Here is a 25,713-nt window from a genome sequence, read left to right as displayed (position 1 = left end):
AAACATTGGTATTTTTCATGCTGTAGAATATCTTCTATATTGCACTTATATAGAATTAAGTGATGGTGCATTGAGTGCAAACCGGGTTTTTTTTCCAGGTTTGGATTATAAAATTGAAATTCTGTGCCTGGATAATAGACTTGCATGGCAATGTATTGTAAATAACTTGAAGACTTCATTTGAAGGGCTTCAGTCAAATCATGTCTTATTTACAAATTCTTTTTCTGAAGGTTTTATGGCTATTTTAAACCATGTGAGGATTGTTTTTCCTAATAAGAAATTGTAGAAATCATGGCAATAGTTCATAGAATTTAAAGTGCATAGAGACATTAAATACTTTTATGTCCTATAGATACTTTTTGTGATCACATATACTGACAGTGAGACTGTTTTGTTCCTTTTTTCTTTCCAGAAACATCCCTTCATTCTAATGTATGAGGAACGAACAGTGGATGTTGCATGCTATGTTTGTAAAATCTTGGATCAAATGCCAACAACTCCCAGCTCACCAATGTATGTTGATTGATACTGCTGCTATATCAAAACTCTAGTGCAAGTGCTGAGAGAAAGCAAGATGTACAGAATCTTCACCCCATATTGCAGTGTTTTAATGCTCGCCCAGACACCATGTGCAATAATGTTGGTGTTTCTCCTCCATTCTGTCTGTATATCATTGTCACTTACCAAGTGCATCCATGTAATACCCAAACTCACAGTGTTAGTGTCAAGTCAAAGAGAGACTTTGTTTTGCTCTTTTTGTGGACATATACATAAAATGTGGAAATAAGTAACATTTTATTTGTTGACCATGATTGGATAGCACCTAAAAGTTAAGTTCTAAACTCAGAAACTTCTCAGCAGCTACTGGAGGGATTTTATTCTCAAATTCTTTCAACTGCTTCAACTAATTTAAAGGAAAGGAAGTTAGTTGTTGGTCTATCTGATTCGAAACATTAAAAAAAATACTGCCTAGGAGACAGTAACTTGTGCAGCCAAATGGAGCTACTTTTACCTTCTGGAGCTAGCAAAGGCAAACGGGGGATAATATATAAATATATATATATAAATATATTTTTCTTCACAAAGTGCAATAGATTGAGTTGAAATTCTGTTGCTTTTCAGCCACAGTGTATATTTTTTAAAACAGTGTGGCTCAGCAGAACTTCATAATGTTGGGGGAAGAAAGAGTGATCATGTAAAATGGATTATTTCTTTACCAAAAACATTCAGTGCGTTGAAAGAGCTAACAATTCAACTTATAAGAGGGGAAGAATAATGTATTCTTTCACTTTCCATGGAAACCAGTCTTCAGCAGAATTAGGTATCCTACAGACTGTTAACCAATGACATAAAATTTTGAACTGAGGAATTATTAAACTGTTCAGTGGAATTTAACTGGCTTGTGACCCCTGATTTCTAACTGTAACCTGGTGATTAGCTGGCTAACTTTCACATTTGGAAAGGACACTGGATGACCTGCAGTTGTGAATAGCTGTATTTACCTTATTAAATAACTCCAGGTGTGATTTGGATCGCTGCTTCCTGTCTGATATCCAGTATCAGAGCAGATAAGCTTCCTTCCTCCTTTTCAGTTAGAAAACCTGTACTTCCAAAATCACAGCAAAATGGTGCTAATTAATTTGATGTATTTTCAGATGATTAATTCAATTTCTGATGAACTATTCTGAAAATGGAATTCAGTTTTTATGATGGCTTATTGATATATATTATGGAGAAAATTGCTGAGCCAACACCAATCTGATGGCACATAGTCAATATTTATAATATAAGAGAATTAATGTGTTAAGTTCTTCAAAGGACAGAATACAGAACAAGGAATTTTAATATTATCAATCCAAGAAAAAAAGCCATATAAAATTAAACTGGTATTAATTTTTTCAGCTATATTTGATGAAATACTCATTTCTAACTGACAGTGGAAAAGAAGTGACCCTTGTAAGAAAAAATACAACGGAAACAAGATCTCATTGCTGTAGCCAGTTAACTCTTGGTTAATAAATTTTCAAGAGGTAAAATGGTCAGTCTAAGCAGGAACCTTTGCCCCTGCAAAAACATATGGAATAACAAATGAGATATTGTTTGAATGGAATTTGGTCTTTAGTAATGCAATAATTCTTCTTTTTAATCCTTTCAGGCAAAAGAAGTACAGAGCCTCCCAGCCTTACATATCAGTTTTCTGTTGGCTCTTTCTTGTGTTTGCCAAAAAAATAAAAAATGAATAATCGTTATAGAGACCCATTTCCCAATTCTATTATTTGTTTATATAAGCAGAATATTTCCATGCAGTTGATCAGAAAATGGAGGTAGCTTTCAACGCAGGCTCAGTGCGATGGAAGTTCTAGCATATTAATCATAGATTGTTATAATATACTATTAAGGGTGCAGCATTTATATTACAGTGTATGTTTATAAAGATGTATAGTGTTCAGAAGCTGTGAAAATAGTGTAAGAACTGTACATTGTGAGCTCTGGTTAATTTTTTTTTCTTCTTGTACTATAGCAAAAAATGTATAAAAGTCTATTGATAAACTGATGTGCAGGGATATTGCCTAATCGTCTGTAAGTAAAATGGAGTTTCACAACATGATGGCTTTTAAGAGCTTCCAACTATTTTAACTTTTCCTGAATTGACTTCCTGTTCTATTTAAGATATTCTACATGGAATCAAAGTGTTTAATGTAATAGTTCTATTTTTTTTCGCCTGCAGGTCAGTTGTAATAAATCAAGGATGCAACGTAGACCTTGTTAATTTTTGTTATAAGGTCAAGTATGCAATGGGGAAATCAATAAATGCCACCTTTCTCTGGCAAGTTTCCCCTATTTGTGGAAAAAAAGAATTAAAATAGATGGTGGAATTAAGGTGATTCTTTTGCCATCTTAAACAAAAAACAAGCTCTATTTGATCATTGATAAGTTTTAAACAGGTATTTGTCCTTGACTCATGAACCACTTCTGCTGATGCATCACCTAAATAATCATGATTACTTAACTACTATTGCAACTGAGACCTAGAACATTGCTTGAATGGTCTATTCATTTCTTACACATATTTTTAATGTATCTCAAAACTTCACTGTTTCAGCAGTGGCATTATAAGAGCGTGAGCTTTGTACTCCTGGTTTGGACTCCTGGCCCATCGGCAGTCTGTTCTCATGGTGGCCAACCAACTGCCCAAGAAAGCTCACTGGTCTTCCAGTTGGTGGTCTTCAGAGGCAATCGAGGCTACTCACCATTTATCCCCATGATTTTCTTGAGTCCAATCCTTTTTTGAAGCCAGTCAAGCTGGGAGCCAGCATTGAAGTGAATTCCAAGGTTGAATCATGCATTGTGTAAAAAATGTTTTCCCTTTTCCATATTTCCTGATTCTTCCAGGATTCAATCCTATTGGGTGATCTCTGGTTCTAATACTTTTGAGAAGGGGAAATAGCTTCTAGTCCCATTGCATCTTGTCACACCATGCATACTTTTTAGTATACCTCAGGTCTCTTCTCATTTCCCTCTTTCTAATCTAAAAAGCCTCACGTCACAATCGTTCTTCATAGCAAAGCTGATCCAGTCCCTTGAGTTGCCCCGCCATCTCTGAAACTTATTTAGCTCCACAGTGTCTCTGAGATGTGGAAACTACAGGTAGTCCTCACAGAATGATCATAGTTGAACCTGGAATTTCTGTCATAAGTCTTCGGGGTTGTGACCTGGCTCAATTTTACAACCATTTCTACAACGTTCATAAATTAAGACAACATGGTGGTTAAGTGAATCATGTAGTTGTTAAGTGCATCCATTCTCTCAAAATACATGTGGTTTTTTTTGCCAGAAATGGGGATTGGGGGGGGGGGATCGCAAATTACAGTTCTGTGACCCCAGGACACTGCAACCAGTTGTAAATGTGAGCTGGTTGCCAAGCACCCAAAATGTGATCTTGTGACCACAGATGTATGCCGAAGTTGTGATTTTGAAGATGAGTTGTATTTTGTTGTCCATTGTATATTCAAATAGTTGTTAAGCAACCAGTGGCTAAGCAAAGACTACTTGTAGAGTTGCATGCAACATTTCAGATGTGGTCACATCATTGATCCAGATAAGGATATTATAATACCGGCATCTCTATTTTTAATACCAGTTTTTATGTTGGTGTGTTTTTTTTTACAGCAAATATAAATTCCCTTTTTATGACTTTTTAATCCCTTAATTCTCAGAGCCCTGGTGGCGCAGTGGTTAGAATGCAACATTGCAGGCTAATTCTGCCGACTGCCAGGAGTTCTATTCTTACTGGGTCAAGGTTGACTCAGCCTTCCATCCTTCCAAGGTCAGTAAAATGAGACTCCTGATTGTTGAGGGCAATATGCTGATTCTGTAAACCACTTAGAGAAGGCTGTAAAGCACTGTCTAAGCGCTAATTCAGGGAGAGTCGGGGCAACTGGATGGAGTAGCATGTTTACTGGTCGGATGCCCTTCCTGACGCCACTATGTCAACATATTCATTGTTACTGCTCGCTCTGGTCCTATTAATTTGTGTGCATAGTTGGGATTTTGGCATCAGCGTGCATAACTTGCCCATACTGAATGACATCTGCTGTTTAGATGCCTACTCCCTAATATGGAACTCTGCAGTTGCTTATTTTTTTGTTTACCACCTGAAGTTTTTACCATTTTGACACCCAATTCCATATAATTTATAAACATATTAAAACAATCACTGGTCCTAAGTCAGCATTATTTACATCCTACCATTGTGAAAAAAGTCCATTTACTCAGTTTTATTTGTGTGATTTACCCTTTAATATCAAAATCCCATTTGTGGGTGGTAGTGCTGTATGCCTGTTTATCACTACCATTCCATCTGTCAATATCTGATGGGACTTTTTGTTTCTTTTTGTTAATTGATTTTAAAAAAGGCATTGAAATCATTTTAATTCATTTATCCAAGCCTGGGTTATATTATATGAGGAATTGGGAGGAGGACAGGGAAAGAGGAAAAAAATTAAAATTAAAATTGTGAAGGAGTTAACCACATTTCTAGTGTTCGTTTAGCATTCAGAGAGTAGAAGCTGATGTGGCTGGCCTTCTAGTTAGGACTATACTAAGATCATAGAAGTGTTTTGTTTTTTTCCCTGAACACCTTTCCTTAAATGTGTAGTTTTTCTTAAGATTCACTAACAAAATAGCAGTGGAATCAGATTATGTTTTTTCCAGTCCAATCTTTTTAACAGCAGTAAACATGGCTGTCTTCCTCCAAGGTGAATATAAAAATCCATTCTGAGTCATTTGGATAGGATACAGAAGAAATTAAAGTAATATTGTATGGAAACGGAACAGCACGTACTAGTAGACTTGACAAAATAACATTAAAACACAAGCTCAGTGTGACATCACAGGATTCTTTTAATAAGTACAGCAGTGCTGGTCAGAGAGGTAAGCAGTGTATGTATTTACAGTGTGGTTTGTTTTTTTTTTTTTTTTGTAGTTTAACAGCATCCTTTTAAATAAGGATAAAGCTGGCATTAAAGTTCTGTACCGCACAACAGTGTAGCACCTAAAACTTCTGGATTCAAGTGCTATTTAAAAAGTCTCATTGGAATGGCTTCAAACTTCTTTGTATATTAACATTAAAAACAAAAAAAATAAGCACGTGAAAGAATATTCTGGCTACTAGTGCACTGTGAACATTTGTACAATTAAAAACCCATGCGTTAAATAGTGATTTTTACAGACAGTTAACATTTTTAACATGCAGCAACTGTTAACTTTTTTCCTATTTCAGCCACTGAAGTTGGTCATCTTAAGAGGGCCATAGTTATACGGATACTGAGGTCTGCAAACCGTTCTTCTGCTAATCTTCCTCATGAAGATATTGATGGCACAGAGTCCTTTATATGCTGATGATATATATATACACACGCACAATTTATTTGTGATTTCCAAACAAATCCGATAGTAGGTACACTCATTTGGTAAACATAATGAATTTTATGTTCCAAACCTATTTTTTAGAAAGCTTCAGGAAATAGTAACGACAAATATAAATTAATTCTTTGTCTAGATTTATGAGAAAAACCAAAGTAGTAATTGATGACTAGTATTGAAAGATATCTAGTGAACCGTTCCTTTTCATGTGTGGATTCACACACACTCCCTCTAAAATACCCTAAACGGGATTTTCTAGCTCATCACAATAAAATATAGAAAATATTTCCTCCTCTTTTCTTCCTCTTGTAAATCTAACAGGAGGAGTAAACCAGAAATCGTGTTGTCAATCTTGGCTTCTTAACAATTTGCATACCAGGAATGGTGGATAAGTAATTTGTCAAAACACAAAGATAAATAGGAATGTAGATCTTGGATATTTCTCTCTTTAGCAGTTATCCAGTGTTCATTCTGAGCTCCTCTTTTAAGGTTAAATGTAATGACATTTACATACTGAAGTGGAAATAAATTCTTCATTCCATTTGATGATCACATTGGAGCCTTTGTGAACCCATACAAATTAAACCATAGACATGCAACAGTTTAAACCATAGACATGCAACATAGTGTAAGCTGCCCTGAGTCTTCAGAGAAGGGCGGGATATAAATGCAAATAAAAAAAAAAACAGTTTGTGAGCACAGCATTTTTCATAGACACCTTGAATGAATTTGTAAGATAGTTTAGCATTCCACTCTATTTTAAGCATGGGATTGCTTCATTTGATTGAATTGTTTTACAATTATTTAATAAATATACAGATGTATTTATTTTAAATATATATTTCCCTGATGCTTTCCATTTCCCTTGACAAATCTATCACTATGGGTATCAATTAGTGCTGCTGATTCTTTAAGAGGTTTATATATAATCTTAAAGTTATCACATACCTAATAGCACCAAGATTAAAACACTATTTTAAGTACACATTTTACACATGTATGTACCATATCCGATCTCTGCCTACATAACTATTAGTAGTGGAAGCACACACCACCACTCCATCTGTCACAAAAATGCTATATCCTATCCTATTCTGCTCAGTTACAGAAAATCAGTAAAAAAAAAAAACCAAACTGCACAGATATTACAGCAAAAGAGCACTTACTGGATTCTAATAAGAAAGATCAATCAAAGACCTAGCAAGGATTGGATTGGGTTTCTTGATAAATGTATTTCTCTACAAATATCACTTATTGCTTGAAATCTAGTAACTTACAGTTCAGGAACAGATCAGAATGTTTAAGGGTGAGGAATAGGCTTTATTTACCTTATTTTCAAAGTTAGTTCTTTGAGGTACGAAGCACTATGCCAGTGGCCAATGTTTTGTGGCTTAAACAGAAGCCCCTCTTCGCTATTTGAAGACTTTAAAAATCAGCCAGGAAGAAGAGATGGCCAGCTCTGACTGCATTGGGAAATCTTCTATGCTATTCACTCAGTATGAATAATTAATTCTGTGCAGGGTATGTACAGTACCTCATTCTGTGAAGGCCTTGTTAGTTTTTCCCACAAGAGAATCCACAAAACTAGAAGAGTACTGTGACAAACATTTTCACTCAAGACAAGAAAGAAGTAAGTCTTTTGCATTGTTGAAGCACATATAACTGCCTATTGCACCTATTTTTCCAAAGGCTCCTGTGGTGATTATCAGTTCACTTGATTGGTATCTAACTGCTCTTGAAAAAGTAGCATAAAACTCAAACCTATAAAGGATGGTAGAAATATCCTTGTTTCTACGATTTCATACATGCAAAGAGAAACACATGAGATTGTGCTGCTTGAATGGGGACTTATCTAGCTTTTGTCTGGGTTTAAGACAATCGGATTTTTGAGGTATTCTTGAGACTTTTAAGCCTGTCTCGTGGCATTACTGGTCAACTGATTACATGATTTGAAACAAAATGATTTTTAAGAAAAGCTATGAATTTTACATCAAGACTGTTACTGATTGACATAAAATAAAATTTGCTTCGCAGTAGATGAAATCATATGAAGGAAGAGGTGGACTAGAGCCAAACTGACTATTTAAAGTTCTTTCTGGACTTTTGATTCATTACTTCCATTATTCTTAACAATATAATGCAATTATTGGACAAGATTGAATGTCCTTATCTTTGTCTTATGTTTTGTTTCTTATGCATAATCATTCTCTGCATGGTCTAATAATAGCAAAAACTAAATAGGAAAAGGATACCTTCAACTTGCTAAAATGAATGACGCATGTAAGAAAACAGAAGAAAGATACTAGTCAGAAGGTGTATTGTTAACGGAATAAAAGAAAACTGAAGTTCAAAGGGGAATGGGATAGAAAAAAGCCAAGTGGTTTACCGTTTTACCCTGCAAAACTCTTGTTTTCATGTAGCTCTGAATATACTCTGAGTGATGGATGAGAAGAGTTAGGAAAGAAGTAGGAAAAAATGTTTTTTTAAATTAAAGTAAGTATGGAAAGTTTTGTTTTGGATTTTGCTTTTCTATCAATACCAAGTATTGCTTGATTTAAAAATGTTGCTTATACTAATGCTTAAGATACATCCACTTCATTATTTCTTGAAACTTTTTGAAATTTTGCATCAGTGCAAAGAAGATTGTTTTTATTTGCTGGTACTTTTGTTAAATTTTGGTCCTGAAAACTTCTAGCTAGGCTTCCTAAGGTTCAGTCTATTTAGCCCAGGCTTATCCTAGCTTTTTAAAAAAATCTCTTACTATTTTCTAGGTTCTGCCCCATTGACATGTGACATTCTAGAGATAGCTCAGTGATGCTGCGTACAAATTTATTGTATCAAGTTGCATTCACAGACTAATGTGTCATTATCCAACATGCACATTTTATTTTCTGAGTTTAAATAGCATCGCTCATAAGCACTGCTCATCACTCATGGTGCTTAAAATTGAGTTTATATGGGAAAAGTCCTGGTTCATCTGTCTCCTAATGTCTACATGCTAATGCAAATTGATAGCTTTCAGTGTACAACCTTATAATGCTGCTTTAAATTCTGCAATCGTTTCACATGGTATTTGCCTATTTTGCTACCTCTGCTAAAGAAATAATGTATGAGATACACAAACCAACATCTCGGTGGTTAGGAAAGTTCACTTGGTTTATTGACAATTGTTTTTGCTTCTAAAATATTTCCCAAATGTCTTGTATATTCTTACTAAATGTCAGAAATCTTGAACACAATTTTACTGAAAGATACATCTCTTTCACTGTCTCTCCATATACATACACTCCTATCATTTGCAACACTAGGAATTAAAAACGTTGCTTTGTCATAGGGAAAAGAAGGAACTGGTGCTGGAACTTACACTTATTTTTGCGCTACTATCTCAAAATAGAAGGTGAATATTAGCACCCTCGCTCCACTCTAGATGGTGAAGAGGCAAAGCAAAAATGGACTCATCCAGAGATATCTGCCGGATGTGGTCAAAAAAGAATATGGCTTCCCCCTTTTTTATCATTTTTTTTTATCACGCCCAGTAGATATCCTTAGGGCTATCATTCCAAGCCTATTGGATTGACAGAAGTGCCAGAGCAGCTATGTTGGATATGTCTCAAGCATTGAGGTGACACTTGGTAAGCATTTGGAGGGACCTGAGCTGAATGTTAGACTTTTAAAAAATATAAAAAGTAGGATTGCTCCTTTTGTAGCTGTTTGGTGCTGGTATTAGAATTGTAGTGAACTGAGTTTGCTCAGTCAGTCAGTCAATGGGGAACTGCAAAATTCCTGGGATTGCAGCCTACTTCTCCCTGTACTCACTAGCTAAATAGTGGTGGTCACTCTGGTTGCAGACCAGATACGATAGCCCTATCATGGACCTCTCTACAATCTGTTTTTCCTTCCTAAGATAAAAAGTTATCTTAATTATGTAGATAGGGAAACTATTAGCAGATACTCAAAAAGAGTTGCTGTGGAAATGATCTAAATAAAGTGCATCCCAGTTTTACTGACAAAGGAATAAAGGGAGAAATAAAATTTGTCAGTAAAACATAAATTTAACAAAGAGAGTTTGTTGTGAAAGCAACTGACTGCCAAGGCCCCTGGATTGGGTTTGGGGCTGAAAGATGAAAACAGAAGCCATATGCTCCATCCCATTATTGGGTAGACCAAGTTGTCCTGAGAGACCAGTCTCACCAGAGAAAAAACACTTATTTAGTGAATTGGTTTTGTAGCTTTTTCATTCTCATTTGTTCTTGTAATTTATTAGATGTGTAGCCTGTCATTTATACAGAAGTTCAAGATGGATACATCTTGAGAGAGGTATAGCACTAGTATTCATCCCCTCCCCCCACATTACAGCAACAATCCCATGAAATCAATTGGGCTAAGAGACAGTGATGGTTCTAAGTCACCCAGGAAGCATCAGTAACTGAAGGTAGAGTACAGCCTCAGTCTCTTTGTTCCCAGTCCAGCATCTTAAGCCCCTGGGCCACACTGTCTACCTTATTTATGTAGAGAATAAATCACCTTATTGAACTTACTGTGTTCTGTTACATTATTATAAACACAATATAATAATGTAGCTATTATAATTACATTATAATAATTGGTCCTCCATAGGGATTTCTTAAACTGACATTTCCTTAAATATTTCTTCCATATATTATCCATCATTGCCTATGTATACATTTCTTTTTTATTTATTTATGAATTAATATTTAAATTAAAACATTTAAGTTAACAAGATATATTTAGTACCAAATTGTTAAAGGAAACGCCATTACCAAAGACATTTTCGTCTTTTGCAGGAAAACAGTAATAGTTTGGCCACTTTGTTTAATTAAATAGAAAAAAAGAAAAGGTATGTTTGGCAGACAGTTAAGATGGTGAGTAAAAATTCTTTAAATAATGAATATCAACTATTAAGACTGTACGACGTATTCTATGATGCATGCTTTAAATGTCAAGGGATGTAGGACGAATCAGACTGAATTAGCAAGACTCCTTTTTGGAATAAAAAATCAAAGTAACCTGATTTTTAAACATTTTTTTTAAAAAACCACTGAAGAATGAATTTGCACAGCTGGTCTGCAGTTCAGTAATGTAATTGGTTTGAAAAAGCAAGTGTAGACTTTTAATGACATAATAGCTTAATAGCTAATATCCATTTAGAAGAGAATAAGCATAACTGAAATATAGTGAAGTCCTAGGGTAGTGATAGAACAAACTGCAACTTATTTTAAGATTAATTCTGAAAGATATGTCTTCTGGTTAATTTGTTTATAAAAATGCAGGACACCCATGTGTCCAATTACCCAAACCTAGAGATGTTTCAACATTTTTTTCCAGTTCTCAACTGACAGGGACACTTATGAAAAAGTTCTGAAAACAAACCTACAAAATCTTGAATGCAGGGAAATTTGCATTCACAAAAATAAGAATTTAAGGAAATAATGGAAGATAAACTTTTCATTCATGAGAAACTGCCCAATTTGGATTAGCACATGACAGAAAGCTATCTATCCTCCAAACTGAATTTATATTTGGAACTATTATTGAAAGGTATTAAATGTAATCTAGAGATAGCGATTAGGTTAAGAACGGCTTTTGATATTGTTGTTTCACAAATTATATCACATACACAGATATTTTTTTTTAAGAAATACTGAAATGTAGGTATGTGGTTGTCATATCATAGGCTATAATGGGGCATTGCCTAAACTAAATTATTTTCACTAAAATCTAAGCAAGACAGAAGCAACAATAATAAAAACAGTTTTTTTTCCAGTCAAGGTTCCCCTCTTCCCACTTTCGTACTATATAAAAGTTAAATTAAGATAAAACAGGGATTAAAAAGAAATGGGTACATGTCAAAACAAAAGTTATAGTTTATCAGGGGTTGCCAATTATTCAAATCAGTTACATTTTTATTGCATAGCCTTACTGAAAAATAGCAGTAATGAGAGATTTTATTTATTATAGTCTTTTATGCAAAAGTGACAAATATAAGATTTCTGAACCATAAGAAGGCGGCAAGGAATGGTTGGATTGATTTCTGGCAATTCAGAAGTAGAGAAATGCTATGGAGTAAGACAGACTACTGGAAGAGTGGCTACTTTGACGATGTCAGCCAGGACAGGAAAATGGGATGAAAAACAGGGAAGGTTGGAATCCCCTGGACCCCAAGCATCAGAAACTATGCATATACACAAAGTGAGGCTGTGTTATCTAAAGATTTGGATGCTTTTGAATAAGTATAGGAAACAATCCAATTTATATGCTCTCTGTTACCTTTAATTCAGAATTTGCTAAATATGAATAGCCTGCAACATTTGCCTGTCATGGCTAGGTATAAGATTTAAAATTCATAATATAAAGGCTGGCTTGAAGAAGAACTTGGAAGCAACGCCTTTCACTAATCATGGAATAACAATTTGTTTATTGAAAGGGGTTTTGGGGGCTGTTTTTATTACTTAGTGAAAAGCAAAAACACTGCTTCAGTCATCTCTTTTCAAAACTAGCTATTAAGATTTCTGAAGATGTGGACAATCCACTATTTTATAATCCTGACAGCAGCAAGATCATTCTCTCAGATACTTAGAAATTAATTGTAGTATTAATATAACAGCTTTGGATCCAGATAAAATCAAAAGGAACTTTACTTCTGTTTTTCTGATTTTATTCCCTTACTTGCAGAGATGCATTTTTGAGGGTTGATGGAGCCTCTAGAATGGCAACAGATACGAAACATGGGAAATTGCAGTAGATTGAGGAAATCAAAGAAATTCAGAAAGGCTGCTTTTCCACTTATACAGAACACATCTCAGCTTAAGCACCTCTCAGGGAAAAACGAATTAAAAGGAGAAAACAAGAGCAACAACAAAACATAACAGCTGAGACAAAAATCATACTGTTCCACACCAAGCAATTTCTGGTCTTAAATTAAGATAGCTTTTCTTCTAATTTTACTTTCAATTCCTGTGCTTTTAGTATTGTTTCAAGGAGCTGTGGTATCAAAAGACTAGGACGTGGTTGCTATTTTGCCCCATAAATAATATATGCAAATAATTCAAAAGAAAAGAGACTGAAACATGAGGGCAATTCAACAAACATTGGGTCTTACTGAATAAAACTATTTGACACATTCATAAAGATACGGCAACCCAATAAAAATAGATCTGAAGAATAGAGATTTCTGAATTCAAAGGTTTTATCTTCCCCGTCTTCTACTTCTTATAAGGGGTGAAGATGCTATTGCTTATTCTTGATGATATGACTATTTGGAATTTCTACCTAATGATCACGAACAAAATTTATGTTCAAAATGTTAAATGTTTAAAAGATTTTGAATGATGGATTAATACTGGTTACGTGCTGATCTGTTATAACTTTTATGTATCTCAAATTATATACATATATATATATGTTTACATTTTAATTTAATAAAAAAATAAAAAACGAGATAAGTACTTATTAAAGGAGGAATGTACCTTTAAAGCAGAACATTGGTGAGGCCATGGAGGCACTCTTCCAATTACACTCAATTAAAGACCTCTTATTTCTACATTTTCTTGTGGTTCCATTTTGAAATCTTTTCCGAGGAGAGTGCCCACTACAAAATAAATCATATTACTTCAGGTCTGCTGCATGTATCTTTAAAACTGAGAAAACAAAAGGAATAAATAAACTCAAAAAGAGAAAAATATTCAGGGAAACACTGGAAGATTATTTCAGTTTTGAAAATAGATAGTAAAAAGTTGATGATCTCTTGATTCATCGGATCAAGATGACTTGAAAAGGAGGGGAGGGAAATCCCCAGTAAAACTCTTCATATATATGATAAGCATGAAAGGCAAAGGTTCCCAAGGAGCAGTGTATGGGATCTACAAATATGCTCATAACAGAGTCATATAGTTTGATAAATCTGTTAGAGCCAATACTGATAAGTCTGGGCAATGTACAGTTGTCTTGCATAGAGGATCTCCTTCTGGAAGAGGTTGAAACTGATGGTGAGCAACTGGATTTCCTTACAAAGGGTAGGGAGGAATTTGTGTTAGAAATGAAGGATTCCTTATTTTGAGTAGCAGGGAAAGGAAACAATCATTTTGTGAAACCATTGATAGTGAAAAGATAAATTATGTCCTGGGGAAAATGACTCCAGTTCCTTTTGCGCACTCTGCATTATTCCAGAACATTCTAAAATAGTCTTCTAATTCTTTCCATGGAAATTACTTGTGGTATGTTTCCTCCCCATCCTTAAGCTTTACTTTGATCACCACTGTTGTAGGTGCAGATCCATAGTGCCATTCAAGTTGAGATCAGTAACATCTAAGAAATCGATGTTGAAGATGCTGGGCCCTGTAGTGGTCAGGGAACCAAAACCATTGGCTGAGCTTGGTGGTGTGAGGTCCAGCCATTCCATTGTTTCCCAGGGAGACTCTGTGAAGCTCATGTGCAAACCAGTTCCTTCACCAGATGAGGGAGACAACTGAGTCTCCATGGGCGAGAGGGGAGTTGGCAGGATCTCATGAGGTGAGACTAATTCATCGGCAGCCTTGCTAGAAAATCCTTCCATTGCTCCATCAAAGTGAGGTTCCTCAGTACCCAATTTCAGAAGGGTGACTTCACTTGACCGCCCAAGAGGACTGTGGGAATTTAACAAGATTTCCAAATGACTGTCATTGCTAGAACAGCGTTCAAAGGGGAGCTGGTTTGAGGTGTTTTGCTCAAATGCAGTGGATGCCTTTAGTAACAAGGGTGTTCCAGACGTTCCTGAAGACACTGTTATCTGAGGTACCTTCTGAAGACAAGGGCGGTCCTCTTTAGCATTTGCAGGCATTTCTGTTTGCAAACCAAATATGATAAGTCAAGAGCAAAACCTCTTTGGGTCTACTTCCAATGTTAAGTGAATACCCTTCTGCTTGTGCAACAGGACTTCCCAATAGCATCTGCCATTGCAATGACACATTCCAACCTTTTGTTCTGGCTGAATAAAATCTTACTTGAGGCTATACTAGCTCAAAGAGGTACAGAAGGGATGGTGAGAGGAACATGGAGATCATATAAAATGCCTGCAATTGAAAGTAGTGATGAAGCTGTGTTAATATAAGACAAAGTTGTTATAAGTGGTGTTTGTAATGCCTGCCTAGAATCAATGAAAAAGCTGATGTAAAGAATTATTAGAATAAGGACTGGTCATACAGATATGTGTACACATGCTTGAGCATGCAAAGGGTAAGAAATGGTTAAAACATTTAAATTAGGCATGAAGGCATTAAAGTTGTGTACGTGATTCACTGCAGCAGACAGAAGCTAGTGAGGAAAAACATTTACAAAGGTTTTATTGTGGAATCTAGTATTTTGTGGTTCTCTCCCAAAATGCCCGAGGCTGATAGAGAGGCTTACACATTCACATCATAAAGTGCTCACAACAGAAGGCAAACAGAAGGAAATGCTTCCAGTGTTCCTCACAGAATGTTCCCATCCACAATGCCTTGCCTCTTGGTGCTTTGGGGACATACTTTGAAGCAAAGCAGTGAGCAGCAGCCACCCACCATTGTTTTTTTTTTAATTCTATAGGTTTATATAAAAAATTTTACCAAAAGAAATCTGCAGAGTATACCCACTTCTTTCAGTTTTTTAAAAACAATTCTTTTGAAAAATCAGGTATTCTAGAATAGGGAGCCTGTTGTGCACCAAAGGAAGCAACAGAAGACACATGGGTGTCCAATGTTATTTTTCAGAGAGCTTGGTCCCTTCCTTTGCCCTTTGTAGCATCTTCTCTCTTGGTCTACAAAGTGCCAGCTCTCACCTACGGTCTGGTTTTCCCCTGATTTTATTCAGCATTATTTTTTATTCTTGCATACAAGTTCTCAATATTTGTATTGTTGTTGAATGCATTTGTATTTCTAATGATGTTTTGGTTGTCACTGATTTCAAATCCTTTTATTCAATCTTGGAAAATTGAGATACAAATTGACAAGATAAACCACAACAGTTTCTATGACCAATTCCTGGGAGTTGCTAAAAACAGCTAAGCTTCCAGAATTGCTTCTTTCTTCTTAATCACTTCATATAAATATGGCAAAACCTATCAGCTTTCTAAAATGGTCAATCGCTGTTCTAGCAGGCAGATCCCGGGAGTGCTTAGATTGAATGCTGCTTAGGATAATTAACTAGGCAACAGCTATTTACATAGCTACATATTTCTTCAGGAAGTGCATGGAATCCATGATGGATTTCAGTCCTCCCCATACCCGATAAGTACAGAATATCTGCTGTATAAGCCTGAAGTTTATATCCATTATATTGCTAGGTTAGAACCAAGAGCCTCATTCTACTGGCATCACCTACCTCCAGTTTCAATAAGCACATCTAATAGTTCATCCATCTGCTGACTTTGAGTCATTTGCTGCAGCAAGAAAAGAAGGAGAAGAAATATGGAAGTGAGGAAATGGATTACATATTTTTATTGTAAAAGAAATCACTCTTAAGGGATTGAGATATCATAATTCTGTAGTATGAGTAATCTGTGACTCCCAAGGTTGCAGGTGGTTTCCTGTGTCCCCTTTTGCTGGTCTTGGAGGCGGAGCTGACCATAACTGCTAAAACCTAGAACAATGTATTGTGAATACTGAAAGGTTTAAAAAATAAGAAACACCAAGGGAATATTTTGTACGACTTGGTCTCATTTTTCCTACAACCCTCAGCCAACTGTATGAATGTTAAAATGTTAATAGTAGTATTGCCCATGTGACCCAGGGGGTTAATATGCTCTAAGGTGTATTATTTAATGCCCCATTTTTTTCAAATATTAAACAAGAATGAAAATCCCTCCCTGGATTCCCTAAGATATTCAACCTCATCCTTTTCATATTTACTAAGAAATAATTCCAGCAGATTTACAGTTCTTACTTGTTTGGGTTGCAACTTCTCAGAGAGAGAGAGAGAGAGTGAGTGAGTGAGGGAGGGAGGGAGGGAGGGAGGGAGGGAGGGAGGGAGGGAGGGAGGAGACTAGATGACTCAAGTGAATGCAATCCAGGGCTACTTCACCTCTAATAAAAAAAAGTTGGCTTAATTCCTTGGTTTGTATTTTATTTTAATTCTGTAAATTGCAGTGTCACACTATGACAGCTGGATGCTAGATCAGCTAGATAACTAGATACCAGCATTACCACAGAGCCGGGGTTTGGAAGCTAGCTGAAATAAGAAGCCTTGAAGGACTGCAAAGGAATGGCTCCAATTGTCTGTACTTCATTGACCAAATAAATTAAAGTTAATAATCCTGTAACTCCAGAGGAAGAATCATTTTTCCTTTAGTAAATTCACCACTAGCCCAGACTCAATGCTCAACTTGAGCATGGGTCTCAGAGTTTCAGGTTTGTCATTATTTTATTTCTTCCCCCTCTGCTTGGGCCACATAATCAGGTGATTTTAACCTAGGATGTGTGGATTCCTTCCTGCTCAGTCCATGGTTAGATTTCCTCTGAATTGGAAAATATTACCATTTTATTTTTACTAGCTTCTATGTTGACAACAAAGTAATCTATGACCTCTAGACTGCAATAAAATTTCTGAACTTCAAGAAATCTCACTAGCTAAAAATATTAGAACTAAAAAAAGAGTATTGTGTATATGGATTAATAAAAACATATATTTCTGTATTACATATTTAATCATTTGATAGCTATATTTGAGCACAATTAGTTTCCTTTATATTACACTGTAAATCCATGTATTTATTTTATGCATTCAAAATAAAAGGACTCCTTTATTTAAGGACCAGACTCTTAAAAAGGTTACGAATCCTTGCAACAGGTTGTGTTTGTGATGAAACGGTACAATACTAAAAACCACCAGTAGCCAAGCACAGTCCTAAAATAGCATCCTGGATCATTACCTGTTTTACAGCATCAGCATAAGGTGGAGGCTGTTTTCCCTCTGGGAGAGCAGCACTGGATTTACAAAAGCTGGCAGACAGAACGGAATACTTTGGGCCCCCTTGTGTCGGCACCTATATGGAAGCAAAATCAATGGTAGGAATCCAGTCGAATCCTTGTTCCTTGGCAGCTGCATCTGAAGTCCCCTAAGCTAAAACTTCTTACATATTAGTGTCAATCATAGCTTAATGCAACCCCAAAGAAAGAAAAAAAATGAATCCAGATCTTTGCCAAAAAATATTTTTTCCACGCTGATACAATCTTACTGAAGTGATGCAAAGGAAACTTTGCTTAGTTTTCACCCTCACGTAACCCATAAAACCAACTCCATTTCCAAATGATCCAAGGAAGACATTCAATAATGGAGGTTCTATTCGGTGCTGAAACAATGCCTGGAACCCATCTCACCAGTTTAAAAACATCTGCACTTACTCCCAATTTATTTTCAGACTGAACTCAAAGTGTCATGTTTATATTTTAAAGCCCCAAACAACCTGGGATCTGCCTATTTTGAGAGATTTTGTATACAGTTGTCCAAGTATTATAAGTATATCTAAGCAGCTGTTTCTTTACATCTAACGTCACTGGAAATAGTGATGGTGGTTATGGTTCCTGACTCTTCCCCCAGAAATATTTCCTTTTAAAATATGACTCTTATTACTGGATTGCTTGCACTGACTATTTTAAGGCTGATGAGTAAATTCCAAGAGCAAAATATGTGTATTTTCTTACCAGAGTTGTGCACAAATGGCGGCTGGGTTGTGGAGAATTGCTGCGTCCTTCTCCCTGATGGCTAGGAGACATGGAGAGAAGGTAATGGCTGTTTGGTGAGGGTGGAAGGCTAATATGTTGAGGACTCTTCGCTGCCTCTAGTGGAGAATGCTGAGGAGAGCACTGTGGGCTTAGGAATGTGGAAGACAGTATGCCATTTTGTCCAGAAGGTTCCATACAATGGCTATTTACAAGATGCGGCATCTGAGGTGTCCCACAGTTACTTAATGCCTCAGAATTGCTAGCCTTACCTTTCAAGGCAGCTTGCTTAGAGGCAAATGGGCAGCTGGACACTGCATTCTCCTGCTTGACTGGAAAACCAAATACACGTGCTGGGGGCTGCTTATCTTCCAGTCCATGGCTTCTTTTGCGCTTCTGGAGCTGCATTCTCAACTCTTCCACTTGCCTCTGCTCCTGTTGCAATTTCCAAGTCAGCTCATTGATTACTTTTTGCTTTTCCACTAACATTTTGTCTTTCTCTGTGTCAACCCTTTCAACATCATGCTGGATGCCACCTCCGTTGATGCTTCCCACCAGGTTCTCCTCACAACCACTTTGCACAGGTGAAGGGTGCAAGACAAACTGTGGGGAAGACATTGGTCCTTCGTTGAAACTGTCTGGCAAGGAGCCACTCACTGAAAGGTCAGAGGAAGCTGGAGAGATGGGTGGAGTGGAACTAGTGCTGCCAAAGTGGTAAAAGCCATTGGATAACAGACTGGTAGAAGACTGTGATGGATAACTCGAGAGAGAGCTTGTTGGGGTTACTGGGAAAGTGACAGTGGTTATTTCATTGAAAGAAGTCACTGAATTCCCACTGCAGTCTTGAAAGGGTCTAAGACGTTCCATCAAGGCTGTTTTTGTACCTGACACAGGAAGTCCCCTTATTCGGAGTTGCTGTCTTAATTCTGACACCTGTGATAAAATGGCTTCATTAGTGTCAACCTCCATTTTTACTTTATTGCATGTTTACTGTTGAAAAAGAAACTTCTTTTAATCAAACTGTTTTAGCCAAACAAAAGCTAAATCTAGAATCATTTGTGCTGACATAGAGATCTTATTATTATCTAGGCTTCAGAGAAACTGCTATTAACTGTTAACTCTAAACTGGGGTACCTGGTACAACATTGTCATTTCTAATGGATTTCTATAATGGATTATTTGGAATAATTAAATCATACTGCACAGTAATGAGTTTGAATTAAGAATGAGTGCCTTTGTCTTACACATATTTGTCTAAATTCAGCCTGTGTTATTATTCATATATGTCAGGGTGATTCTAATGCAGAGTTTCTAGATATACATCAATCAATTTATGTAAAAGTAAAGCAGAGTGTGGATCAAAGAAGTCATGTTAAGGTGGTTTAGCTGAGGTAACCAGAATTCCGATAAGTTACCTCAGAATTCAGATAAGTTCATTGACTATAAGACTGTGCAAAGATCCAGAATCAAAATCATACTTTTTCCGGGAGTCACATATAGGAAAAGATAGAGTACCTTTAAGTAATTGCTTACATTGACCAAAAGGGAATTTTACATATGTATGCCAAACCACCTTTTCTTCTTCAAATCCATTGTTAGGGTTTCAAGTAACACACCCAATGCAATCAAAACTCTGAGGCCAAGGCGTTCCCTGAAGCCCAAATTTATTAGGCATGTCATATTGGCACATCTGGTGAAAACCTAACTCTGAAGGTCCAGAGGTTTTCCCCATCCAAATTAATTTCAAAGTTCCTTCCCCCAGTCCACATGTCCATCACATGGTCCAACCAGGTCACAGTCCCCACTCCAGTTGGGTTCAGTCCGTACTTCCCCAGCATCTGGTGGGAACGTCCTTGATTCCCAGGAGATATAATTTTTATTTTGGCTACAAGTCCTCAGCTATCTCTACTCCCACCTCCCATTCCTGCAGCTCCAACCAGCCTTGCTGTGGCAGCCCTGAAGACCCTCCAGAATGGCTTCAGGTTGACATCCACATCATTGTATGATTACACACAAAATCACAATTTGCCAAATACTGCATGTTAAAGTGCTGCAATTTTAATTTTGAAAATAACAGAAATTTTAATTAACTGTTGCACTACTTAGGAAGACTTTTTTCATGTTGGTTAAATTGCTTGAGTTAGCAAACAACAGACTTGAAAGAATCAGCTTACATAAAGCTTACACAAAGCATTGAACTGTAATGTGATCTTCATCTAATGTAAAGTAATGTGCAGTGTGTGACAGTTAAGGGGCCTCAATTCAGCTTTCTTCATTTTCCAAGAGCCTCAGAAGGTAATCTCAATAGAGTGACTGTGAATATGTTTCTCCCTCTTTTTGGGATTTTCAGGATGGGAAAGAGCCGCTGAGAACAACCAAAACAATCCCAATTCCACTTTAAACATATAATGTGCACCACAATCATTCGAAACCTGCATCTGAAGGTTTGAAGGATAAGAAGGAAATGGGCTGGTTTTCAGAAGCTTCCTGTCTCCACTTCTACACATTAAAAACCAGGGTGGGGGGAATCCCCCTGAAGGACTGAAATTGACTCCCAATAGGATAATTTTGGAAATTGCCTTTGGCGTGGGAAGAGCCTTTCTAAAACAAATGAAGGCAAATATATGTGTCCCAGGATAATGTTGCTGGATCCAATTTGGGTTGGTCACTGGGACCAAAGGTCTTTTAACTTTCTAACACCTTAAAAAAAAAGACTCTTACTGCCATTTTGTCCCATATCAGCAACATATACTTGGGTATGTATTGGGGTGAAGTGTGGTGCGGATGATGTTCGTTGGCTGTGGTATAGTGTGTTGGTATATACAGTAAGTTGCAGTTTCTGGTTTAGCCTTTGGCAAATGAAGGCCATTGCAATTGATTCAATAAACTATAATTAAACCTTCTATAAATTTCCGTGTCTTCTAACAGGGCCATGATAGCTCAGGCTGTTAGAAGCCTGTTATTAGAACACAGCAGCCTGCAATTACTGCAGGTTCAAGCCCGGCCCGAGGTTGACTCAGCCTTCTATCCTTTATAAGGTAGGTAAAATGAGTACCCAGATTGTTGGGGGGGCAATAAGTTGACTTCGTAAATATACAAATAGAATGAGACTATTGCCTTATACACTGTAAGCCGCCCTGAGTCTTCGGAGAAGGACGGGATATAAATGTAAATAAAAAATAAATAAATAAAAAATAAAAATTTAAAAAAAACATTGTTACACCATACTCTGCACATAATACTCACTTTAAGGTCATCCAGATTAGATGGGAGAGGACCTGGTTTGAGGGATGAAATGCAAGATGGCCCAGAAAAGGTTCCCTTCACTGGAGAAAGAGGATTATTGGTGATTGTCGTAGGGGAAGAGCCTGAGATTTTAGGCTCATTTGGTTGTCTAAAAAAAACAGGAGCAACATTTGTTATTGTGATTTCTTTTTTTGCTTCTAAATCGGTGTCAATTGTCAATGTTATCAGTTTTGATCCTAGTTTATTATGCATTCACTATCATTTTTTCCCTGAGATTTCAGTACAAAATAGTAGTACTTTAGCAGAATTTCAAACTGAGAGGTGCTTTGGCCAAGTACAGGCTTGTAGTGCTCTCCTTAAAAGGCTTATTTCAAGGTCTCCAAGTCAGAGAAGAATTCATAGTTTAGCAGCTCAAGTCCTAAGCCCCAGACTCTTCTCATTTCCTGTAGCAAGGGCACCCAAACCTACTGGATATATATTGATCCTTCATTCCCAGTGTGCAAGCAGCACACCCAGCGGATATAAGTAGGAATATTTGAAATATGGAAGTCTTATATTTAAAGGATACTAATCAGCCACGCCCTTATTTCAAGGTCTCCAAGTTAAAGAAGAATTCATAGTTTAGCAGCTCAAGTCCTAAGTCCCAAACTCTTCTCATTTTCTGCAGCAAGGGCACCCAAACCTACTGGATATATATTGATCCTTCATTCCCAGTGTGCAAATGGGACAGTAAGTAGGAATATTTGAAACATGGAAGTCTAATATTTAAAGGATGCTAATCAGCCACGCCGTCAAATGGTGGCATAGCTCTGTTACAAATGGTCCCTCAGGAAGACAGAAAAACATTTCCACCAGCAACTCACTTTAGCTGAGAGGAATGTGACCCAGGGTAATTGAACTGCTGCTGGTGTCGATGCTGCTGTTGCTGGCTAAGGATCTGGAGCTGCAGGAAGAGCTGCTGTTGTTGCAGTAGCCTGGCGTAGGCAGAGTCCATGGGAGGAGGAGACTTCTCTGCCTTCTGGTCTGGTGGAATGTATTGGTGATACTTTAGCTTCTTCACTTTGGGCTTCATCTCCTTAGGTTTTTTGTGGCGATTCTTGCCATCACTTGAAGATTTTGACTGTGTGTTCCACGCAAAAAAATATCAGAAAGGTCAGTTGGAACCCAGAACTTTTGAATGGCCTATCTAATTAACCCATTTCTTGCTAAGTCTGAATTCTCTGGAGGATTACCTCTGGTATTCAGTACCCTCAAAAGCCTTTGAGCTTCAAAATGATGGGTGAGAAATATAAGAGAAACCTGATTCACTCTTCCTCCTTTTATATGCATACAACTGGCATCATGTTCACACAGTACAAGGTGCACACTCCTTTCAAATATTCTGATTTTCCATCTGCTGCCATTTAAGAAGACATAGAAAATAATTCAAAATGGCAAAGGACCCTTGCATTTGAGTGCAGGGTATTAAGTATAATATTTAAAAATCAAAGTATTTTTAAATAACTAAATTGGAACTTCCTAGCTTAAATCTGTCCGCTTCATGAATGACAGCAGGGCAAAACAGATGCATCTATATAACACTAACTGCCTTTCTGATTGATTACTCTACTTAATTGATTATGCAAAATTGCCTTAGTAGTCATATTTGTGGGTTGTAATTTCAGAAATATTTCAGTTACTTTTAAAACCAGCATTTCTCTTTCAGAGCAATCATGGTTATGCTCTAGTTGGTCAACAGTTGTCTAAATTATGAAAGATACTAAAATACCTTTACAGATGTAGTAATAGGAATAGGAGGTGTCTGCTGCCCATTGAGCTGTTTTGGACTTTCTGGCTGACTATTTTGCAGAGATGACGAATCAGCCATATCATTTTCAGAACTATGGGAATGGCCCTAAAACAAACAAACAAACAAAAAAACCACCATTGAATACACATGTGACAATTATGCCATCATGTAGATAGTTTCATGAAGATTGGTGCAGGCAGGCAATTTATAAAGGCATATATCAGTGAGCTACACTAGTTGGATTGACAGCTGGTTACCTTGTCTTTGTTCCATTTTTTAAAATTGTAGTAAGGGCTGAATGTATATATTAGCTCATGGGACATATCAAAATACAGAATAAAACATAATACATGACACAACAGAACCATATATAAAAGTGGAATACAAGAAACAGGTTAAATAAAAAAGATAAACTAAGGAATAAAATATTAGGTTATTGAGTCATCTCTACAATTTACCCCAATTTTACAGCATCTACATGTAGAGCCCAACTAAACTGTTTTATTCAAATAAAGGGTTGTGTTGTATGTGATTTTTGAGTTCTGACCGCATATGAAATGTGTAGTTCTAATATGAGGATCCCAATAATTTGTTTGTCTGATAGTTTGTCCATATTATGTCCATACTATGGACAAACTTGACTATAAGAAAGTCTCTCCCTTTCTAATATAGTTGACACTCAAATAATATGTGTGCTATATCTTCTATAGCTGGAGTTCTGCAAATACAAATATGTTCACTATAAGGGACTTGATTAAACAGTTTGTGTTTAACCGTTGTACCTCGCGGTTTGAATCTGATATGTGTAGGCTGGATCTATACATTATTTTACCTCCTCAAGGGATACTTTTATTTAGTAATTCTCCATGCAGCATATCACATGCATTATGTATCAGTTTAGAAACTCTCTGTACAATTAGGAAAATCCTTATGGTGAGCCATAGCAAAAGCAGTCTTGCATCAAAATTAAGCAATAAGTAGAGTGGTCTGAAGCTTAGGCAGATATGCATGACAACCTGTGAGAGTGATGAGGTATACTGTGGAAGTCTGATCATCTTTTAGCTTGCATAAGGTCAAGTAAATCCATGCCGCCAAATAATTCACATATACAAGTGTACGTACAAACAACATCTTTGGGATTTTTACCATAATCCATACCTTTTGCAGATGACTTTGGATGGCCTGTTAAACTATTCCTATAAGTAATATGTGTACTAAGACCAATCACATTTATCAGGCTGATGTTATTAGGAAACCAAATGGAAGATCATTGGGCTCCCTGCCATAAGTGCTTGGAAAATGGAGATGCCCCATGCCAAGTACACTGTGTAACAAAGCTGTTGGAATGAAGAAGAGCAGCACTAGCCAAGAATATGTCGTGTTCAGGTTAACAGTGGCTTGCGATCCTTTGCAGGACACCCCCGTGTTTTATGTAACCACCAAAGGCTGACCTTACGGATGACTTCCTGCACAGGCTATAGTGCCCTTAGAGAATTTTGACATGTACTGCACCTTTACACCCATACCTTGATTATATTTGCCTGAGAAAGAACAAATTATTTCTCTTCTGAAGGTTAGAATCAAATAGCTAATTCTGAATGCTATTTTAGAATGAAGGCAAATTACGAAAATATATAACAATGGGGCTGATGAGAAATATCCTTACTATATTGGTTGTAAGGTATCTTTTCTTCCCAAACCAGACTTAAGAGTACTGATGGGAAAAATGTCTACCGTTTTTATACAGATATTAGCTATGCACTGTCTCAAAGGAAGATATCCTTGGTGTTAAACTCTGCTCTTGGTGACTTCATGGACGTTTCTGTGTGATTTTCCTAGCAGCAATATGGAAGTACTTTGCCATTGCCTTTTTCCAGGATGTTTTTCCATTTCCTAGTCATCAACATTCTTGACATCTGCAGATAGAATCCCATCTGAATATTAACCAGATCTTTCCTTAGCTTTTTCAGATCATCCAAGACTGCCAACAAAGGCCATCAGCTATAGAGCAGCAGTCATCAACTGGTGGTCCGTGGACCACCGGTAGTCCATGAGAAAATTTTGATG

General features: G+C 36.8%; 2 protein-coding genes across 17 annotated transcripts in view; one reads left to right on the top strand and one right to left on the bottom strand.

Moving 5' to 3' along the window:
• The window catches only part of MAP2K4 (mitogen-activated protein kinase kinase 4), a 71,803-nt gene extending 58,499 nt beyond the window's left edge, over window positions 1-13,304 (top strand). For 7 of the 10 annotated variants that reach the window (XM_058173190.1, XM_058173183.1, XM_058173185.1 and 4 more), the window contains 2 exons: window positions 413-513; window positions 2,156-2,759. In XM_058173190.1, the coding sequence (XP_058029173.1) occupies window positions 413-513; window positions 2,156-2,243 (189 nt within the window). In that variant the 3' untranslated portion in view covers window positions 2,244-2,759. Of the gene's footprint in view, window positions 1-412; window positions 2,760-12,618 lie in introns of those variants that run through there. The other 3 variants (XM_058173189.1, XM_058173184.1, XM_058173182.1) reach the window with 2 other exon arrangements.
• Window positions 13,305-13,488: 184 nt separating this feature from the next.
• The window catches only part of MYOCD (myocardin), a 157,139-nt gene continuing 144,914 nt past the window's right edge, over window positions 13,489-25,713 (bottom strand). For 6 of the 7 annotated variants that reach the window (XM_058173173.1, XM_058173174.1, XM_058173175.1 and 3 more), the window contains 7 exons: window positions 23,626-23,751; window positions 22,721-22,977; window positions 21,858-22,005; window positions 18,594-19,544; window positions 17,822-17,935; window positions 16,276-16,333; window positions 13,489-14,763 (listed from right to left, as the gene is read on the bottom strand). In XM_058173173.1, the coding sequence (XP_058029156.1) occupies window positions 14,195-14,763; window positions 16,276-16,333; window positions 17,822-17,935; window positions 18,594-19,544; window positions 21,858-22,005; window positions 22,721-22,977; window positions 23,626-23,751 (2,223 nt within the window). In that variant the 3' untranslated portion in view covers window positions 13,489-14,194. Of the gene's footprint in view, window positions 14,994-16,275; window positions 16,334-17,821; window positions 17,936-18,593; window positions 19,545-21,857; window positions 22,006-22,720; window positions 22,978-23,625; window positions 23,752-25,713 lie in introns of all 7 variants that reach the window. The other variant, XM_058173180.1, reaches the window with a different exon arrangement.

Source organism: Ahaetulla prasina, chromosome 2 (assembly GCF_028640845.1).
Source record: "Ahaetulla prasina isolate Xishuangbanna chromosome 2, ASM2864084v1, whole genome shotgun sequence".
NCBI lineage: Eukaryota > Metazoa > Chordata > Lepidosauria > Squamata > Colubridae > Ahaetulla > Ahaetulla prasina.
The sequence above is the reverse complement of the archived record's forward strand: the minus strand, read 5'-3'. Positions and strand labels throughout refer to the sequence as shown.